The sequence below is a fragment of the Pristiophorus japonicus genome, chromosome 20, assembly GCF_044704955.1.
Source record: "Pristiophorus japonicus isolate sPriJap1 chromosome 20, sPriJap1.hap1, whole genome shotgun sequence".
Classification (NCBI taxonomy): Eukaryota; Metazoa; Chordata; class Chondrichthyes; family Pristiophoridae; genus Pristiophorus; species Pristiophorus japonicus.
Window position 1 is genome coordinate 83,274,884 of NC_091996.1, and position 7,667 is coordinate 83,282,550.

A 7,667-nucleotide genomic window follows, 5' to 3' on the forward strand; every position below is an offset into this window, starting at 1 on the left:
TCTTTGTTTTCTTGTCTCTGTTCATTTTTCTCAACCGGTCTATCTTTCATTCTCTCTTACGAATTGTCTCTCTCTTTCGACCTCACTCTGTCCTGCTGCCTTGCCCATTTAATTGAGTTACGCCTTTCAAAACCAAACACAAACGGCTGGAGAATTTTCGGACTTTTTCACTGCAACTGGGGATGTCAAGTAAGTTGATCCACATATTTTCAACGTATGACTGTATGAATCCCTGCTGGAACAGGCCAACCGATCCGTTCCTTACCCTTGTATCATATTGCATTGAACTTGATTGGAAAGTACAGCCATTCCCACACCTCCATCTCTGTCGCCTTTGTCCCGAGTAAAGCTTGCTCGCTCTCCTATCCGGGTCGTTCACCCTGGTAAGGCCCCAATCTGCACTCCCTGAAGTCTACTGGGGAATGTCTGGTGGGCAACAGGTTTAGCCGCACATCAATAGATCTGACTGGAACACATGATTCATTTTTGGCCTTATTCGACTTTGCCAAAATCGTCCATTTCCATAGCATTAGGTTTGCGTTGCAACCGCGCCACCAGCGCACATTGTGCACTACCAACCTTCTCGGCAAACCTCTCTCCTCTACCCCCTCGACCATCACTGATCACAACAAGAACCAGAAGCTCATGGACTGCTTGCTCAGTACCATTGCCGCCGCCAATTTAGTTTCCTCTGAAGTTCTCCCATCTTCTCCTGTCCCCATTAAAGCATATTTGCCGATGACTCGCTCCTGTTATAACTTTAAATCCACGTCCTACTGCAATTTCTCTCCTATCTCGTTTGACGTCCTCTCCAAGTTTATCTTGTCCAAGGAACACACATTTTTCTCCTTGACCCCATTCAGACAGAACTGCTGAGAATCTAAAATTCCCCGTCACCCACTGGAGATTTGACATAGTAACTATTCCGTCTGTTCAGGTACTGACCCTTTATTGTCAGACAGCCATCATTAACCCCCTCCTCTATAGCAGCATGTCCTGGCAAACTCCATGTCCGCTTCAAATGTGTTGAATTAAAAGTGTTGTAGCCATTCTGTCCAGAAATCCCATAGTTCAATATATCCAATCATCTTTCTACCACTGCCATAGTCGCGAATCAAAGACACAAATAATACGCTCTATGATTATGACTTCGGGGCATTATTTCTCTTCATCCGGCATGACATATCTGCAGCCTGTGAGAGGGCGAATCACACCTCCCTCTCCCAATGAAGGGAAAGGTGGAATTAGCACAGTGGTGGACAAAATACGGTCCAGGGGCCACATCCGGCCCACCCGGTCATTCTATCCCGCCCACTGGATGGAACAGAAATAGAACGCGAGCCGGAGCTCGAGCTGTACATTTAACTATCCACTTTCACTTTCCATGGGTCAAAGACATACCCGAACTGCAGCCAGTAATATTTCATTCAAATTAATAACCCGCTGAAGTGATTTTCCCTGGCCCTATCTAAAAAGGATCCGTTCCTTGATTCTGGGCCGCAATGGCGCAGCTCCGTACCCAGAATGCATTGCGTACTGGAATATGCCATATCCATTTTAGTGCAGAGTCATGGCTGCTCATCTCCACAAGTCTTTTCCCGAAGAAAGTGACCGGCAATGCATCTTTCCTCTCCCGGTATCCAGGGTACAACGGCAGGGAAGTTTTCATCTGCCACCAATTCTGCCTGCAGTAGTAATCTTTGCAAAGGGGCACAAGGAGGACTGAGGTGGGTCAATGATGCTGTCACAGGATCTAAAGTGTCTACCGTTCTATTTCACACCTTGTTTTCATAATGTATCTTTGATTCATTTCTAAGCAGTATCCAATATATAGAAACATAGAAACATAGAAAATAGGTGCAGGAGCAGGCCAATCGGCCCTTCGAGGCTGCACCACCATTCAAGATGATCATGGCTGATCATGCAACTTCACTACCCCACTCCTGCTTTCTCTCCATACCCCTTGATCCTTTCAGCCATAAGGGCCACATCTAACTCCCTTTTGAACGTATCAAACGAACTGGCCTCAACAACTTTCTGTGGTAGAGAATTCCGCAGGTTCACAATTCTCTGAGTGAAGACGTTTCTCCTCATCTTGGTCCTAAATGGCTTACCCCTTACCCTTCGACTGTGACCCCTGGTTCTGGACTTCCCCAACATCGGGAACATTCTGCCTGCATCTAACCTGTCCAATCCCGTCAGAATTTTATATGTTTCTATGAGATCCCCTCTCAATCTTCTAAATTCCAGTGAATATAAGCCTAGTCGATCGAACCTTTCTTCATATGCCAGTCCTGCCTTCCCGGGAATCAGTCTGGGAAGCTTCGCTGCACTCCCTCAATAGCAAAAATGTCCTTCCTCAGATTAGGAGACCACAACTGTACACAATAGTCAATATTTAATATTCACTATATGTAAGATAGCAGCTGACTACTGTCTGAATTCATGTTCATGCAATGTTTCTGTGTAAGTAATGTTCCTTCTAAATTCTTCCACACGGGGTCCCTTTAAATTTGCTGTGGGGCCGGGCACTATGCAGCCGCAAACGTGCAGCATCCCTTGCAGCAGCAGCAGCTGGAGAGTGGGCTGCGTGGGGCCATACGATTGTTGCAGGGCAAGGCAGCCACATGCCTTAGGGGAACACTGATGTGTGGCCCACAGCAGTTCACCAAAACATGTTCAGTGGCCCTCCAGCCCAAATAACTGCTCACCCCTGAGTTAGCAGATGGAATGAAATGGAAAGAAATTGTGAGGGAGAGGAAGACACAGAGAGACAGGCGAAGAGAGGAGTAATGGGAGAGCAAGAGAGCTACAGAGAAATGTGAAATATCGGAATTGAGTGCGATTGCAAAACTGTATTAGTGACAATGAGATAGTGGAGAGGACATGAGAGTAAAATGGGAGAGACTGTGAAAAGGGAACTTTGAGAGAGGAGGTATGAGTGGTAAGGAGATACAATGGAAGACTGATTACCAGATTTCAATTAAAAAAACAAGTCACATTAATCGGCTAAGTTTGGAAGTTTGCTGACTTTCTTATGATGCAAATTACAATAATATCTTATGTTCTATTTAGATCTTTTAGCTCCTGTTCCCAACGGTAACCACCATCTGTTTTTTAAGAAATGGCTCATTGTCTTATGACTTTGAAATTGGAAAGCCAGGTGGTGCCTTGTTTGTTCAGCAAACTGTAACTAATAACTCTAGTTGTGCAATCTAGAAGCATCATTCGGGAGTCCATATTTATAAATGAACCAATATTTTCCGTTGATTTTTCATTACTACAGTCGGAGTGATCACCTCCAACACCAGTAGGTATCCTCTTCACATAGAAGATGCATTCTTCATCGCTTTATTGGGTCCGGGTCATATATTACCCCATTCTCGCGGCAATTGGAGTACCTGGTAAGTGACTTTTAGAAGGTAATGTGTCTGCCGCACCATTTAACATATTGTGTTGTGATTTACACACTGTGCCTGGTAAATATAGTAGGTAGTTCTTCAAGCCTTTGTCATTCACTCAGTTAGGAAACTTGGCTGATTGGTAAAACTAAATGGTAACGGGAGCCAACTTTTTTACTGTTTAATTTTAACCACAATTTGCTGCTTTCTACTCACTACATGCAAGTTGAACTTGTCGGCTCTGCCTACTCTCTTTTAACCTTGATGTTCTCTTCTCTCCTCCTCCACTTATTCTTGGTGTCATTGTCCCTGCTGTTCGTTTTATCCTTGATGTTATCTTTCATCCTGCTCCTGTAATCCTTGGTGTGGCCTCTCCTGTTCCTTCCATATTTGGTGCTCTCTAAATCCTGCTCTTTTTATCATTGTTGTTGTCTTCTCTCCTGTCCCTTTACTTCTTGGTGTTTTCTTCTGTTGTGTTTCATTTTATCATTTGTTCTCTTCTCTCCTTGTGCCTATTATCCTCCCCCTCCTACCATTTGTTCTTGGTGCTGCGATTTCTCCTGGTTTATCATATCCTCAGCGTTGGCTTATTTTATGGAGCACCCTAGATTCGAAGTGCCTGTGGAAACTCAACGTGAAATCTCACAGATAAAGAATCTTGTGACGGACGAAGCATCTTTGACCTCTGATATCGTGTCACAATCCAAAGGAGAGGGGAGCACAGGGCGAGGAGAATTATTCAATATCGCATCTACATGAAGCCAGTTGATGCTGCACTCTTGACTCCGTTTAAAGATGTGATTGTTTTTGTTCCTGTACACACAGTGAACTTGGTGGCGATTGTGATCCTGAACCGGGGAAAGTGCGGCCTCTCCAAATGCATCACTCGCTACCTGGTGGCCATGGCGACAGCGGATCTGATGGTGATTGTCTGTGATGTGATATTACGTTGGATCACTGACCTGTATTGGTGGAACACTTTCCTGTACTACACTCCCTTGTGCAGATTCATTCACTTCCTGGCTCCGACTGCCATAGACAGTTCTGTTTGGTTAACGGTCGCTTTTACCTTTGATCGGTTTGTAGCCATTTGTTGTCAGAAGCTGAAAACCAAATATTGCACCGAGAGAACCGCGGCTGTGGTTATAGTGACCGTTAGCGCGCTGTTCTGTTTAAAGAACATTCCCTGGCCTTTCGTGTATACTCCTTATATTACAGCTAATAACATACCGCGGGGTTGCCGTGCAAAAGTACAGTTTTATATTGCACCCACATGGAGAGCTTTTTCTTGGTTTGAACAGCTGTTAACCCCATTTCTTCCCTTCTGTGTGATTTTACTTTTGAACGCTCTCACCGTCAGACTCATTTTAGTGGCCAGTCGGGCCCGAAGGAGCATCCGGGGTGGCAGCAATGGTAAGAAAGACCAGGACCCCGAGATGAGGAACCGCAGAAGGTCCATTGTTTTACTATTTGCTCTATCCGGCAGTTTCATTCTGCTCTGGATGACAACCGTTGTATATTTCTTCTTTTATCGAATAACAAGCGCGTTTCGTCGCAGGTTGTTGTTTAGCCCTTTTCAAAAGTTTGAACACGCGGGAATTATGCTTCAGCTCCTGAGTTCCTGCACAAACACGGCCATTTACACAGTGACCCAGAGTAAGTTCAGGGAGGAGATGATCAATGTGCTCAAATATCCCTTTACACTAATTCATAAATCAGTTGAATTATGCAAGTGGCAGGACTGACTTCCCCAACATCGCATTTCTACTTCATATCACAATGATCATGGACATTTACGAAAGGGACTGAGCAATAGGAGAACACAGGCATCATGAAAATTCATTTATTTTCATTCTTCGGGATAGATAATAACTTATTGGTCACACATAACACTGGCATTGTGCATCCACTACCCATTATCAAACTGGCAGAAGTTCTATTTTGTTTTTAATCAATGAGAGTCATAATTGGACAAGTTCAATAAGGTTGGCGGATCAACAACACCAGTTTTACACACGGGCATCAAGCCTAAAATCTAAAGCAGTGCCGGAGAAGATAAACTTGGCCGGTATTCAATCCAAGCGACAGTGACACCGGATCCCGTGTTACACTTTTCCCAATTTTGTTTTTCACTTACGTCAGTGGGGATCATTTTATCATTACACAAAATCGATATTCGATAAGCCACCGTTAAATACTGGGCCCTAGAATGCCAAAAGATAAAATAGCACAGAATGTTCTCCATCACACCTTTTTTTAATTTCCCTCTGCTGGTTTCTCTGCATCACTGTACTCAGTAATTCCACACTCTCTCCCTCTGCTAGTTTCACCCTCTGCTTCACTGTACTCAGTAACTCTGCTCTCTATCTCCCTCTGCTGGTGTCTCTCTCTGCATCACTGTACTCGGTAATTCTGCTTTCTATCTCCTTCTGCTGGTGTCTCTCACTGCATCATTGTACTCAGTAACTCTGCTTTCTATCTCCCTCTGCTAGTTTTTCTGCGTCACTAGAGCAGGCACAAGGGGCCAAGTGGCCTTCTCCAGCTACTATGTCTTATGTTCCATGTTTTTATGTTCTTTTATAATGTGGTCAGTCATATCTCAATCTATCTCACCCTGATGCTGTCTCTCTATCTTGCTCACCATAAACAGTGAGCCACTGTGGATCTGGCTGGCTTGAGCCTCCATCTTGTCACTGGTCCCATATCAATGCGTGATGCTGAACAGGGGCAAAATGTCAAAGGGGAAAAATCAGGAGTCCCGATGGTGCCCGTGCAGAATGGGGAAGAATCTCAAGTTGAATATGTGGTGATTGCATTTGTTCATAGACCAAGCGTATTGGAGAATGATGGAGCGAGCCTTCAGGTAGAATCTCACAGAGTGGTCAATGAGAACTAGAGGTCATGGTTAAAGACCATATTGTTGATGACGTTGACACCATAGGCCTGGATGCAGCCCTCACAGCGGGAACCAGACCGAAGTGATATCATTGGATAGTTGTGAGACTGGTTGTTACAGAGATGGCCGTCGACATATTGATTGAGGATTTTAGAGAGAAAAGCAAGATTAAATGTTGGAACATAAAAGATAGTGTTGAGGGGAGGTGGAACGATGTTTGAGCAAAATAACACTGTATACTAACGGCCTATATATCTGACTAATTGGAGATATTGCAATAGTCGCACAATTTCACACGCGACACCCTACTGGTGGTGCACCTTAAACATATTGTTTTGTGGAAGAAACACACAAGCGCAATGCACAGAAAATCCATTGTTGTTCACGGGCAACAGGCGTGATGCTCCGGATTTATTTCACTGCCCGCTCAGCTAGCTCGTCAATGGTTTGCAATGACATAGGGCAATGCACATGTTCTATGGTTCATACATGTTTCTTCTCAGGTAGATGGGTGACGCATCAAAATTGATGAAGGTCCTTATGAATGGGCAGTGAGAAATCCATATTAGTCCCTCTCGAATGTTGGATGTGTGAGCACAATCTCTCCTTAAATGAGAAGCATCAGAGGCATTGTCACTCACAAAGGAATCTGTCACTTTTTAACACGAATTTACTGATTAGCCATCAGCAACTGTTTCCCTGGCTAGAGCTCATCGAAAATACGATATTTTAAAAGTTTAAACATGCTATAATTGTCACCGTATTATTTTGTGTATATATTGTATTTTGCCCCTGTTCTCTCTCTCTTTACAAATTTGACAAAACAATTAATATTATTTCCAGGTTTGCATCTGCAAAGTTCAAACTTTTAACAGAGCTCGAGAAGAGTGATCAGTTGGAAATGTGCCTGCCCAGTGCTAGATTGAAGGACATTCTGTAACTACAGTTTATGGTCAAGGGCTTTGCATATTCGTTCAATGGGCCAAAATATTTCCCCAAGTAACTTAGAATCTGGCTCAAATTTGAATTGTTCAGAATTGGTTCTTTCGCTGTTTGTTTCCTCTTGAAAAACTCAATTGCACAAAAATAAAATACAAATTATGATTTTGGGTATTTATTTGTATTTTTGATCGCTGAGGGAGGAAAATTGAATCTAATGAGAGGGTAGTGGCGATGTGGCGCTCTCAACCCTAGAAGGTTAACACAGCGCAATTAGAAGTATCAAAACTGAGATTGATATCCTTTCTTCTGTAAGAGTATGTAAGGGATGTGGAACCACGGCGGCAAGGTGGGGTTAGGATACAGATCAGCCATAATTTAAGTTAAAGGTTCAAAACGCTCGCGATGCTGAAGGTCTTACTCCTGTTTCT

At 43.7% G+C, this 7,667-nt stretch overlaps 1 protein-coding gene across 1 annotated transcript; it reads left to right on the forward strand.

Annotated features, from left to right (window-relative positions):
- The first annotated feature begins 4,156 nt into the window (after nt 1–4,156).
- Nucleotides 4,157–5,146, forward strand: LOC139232804 (probable G-protein coupled receptor 139). Its single transcript, XM_070863297.1, has one exon. The coding sequence runs from the start codon at nt 4,157–4,159 to the stop codon at nt 5,144–5,146; it is 990 nt and encodes a 329-aa protein (XP_070719398.1).
- Nucleotides 5,147–7,667: the final 2,521 nt, after the last annotated feature.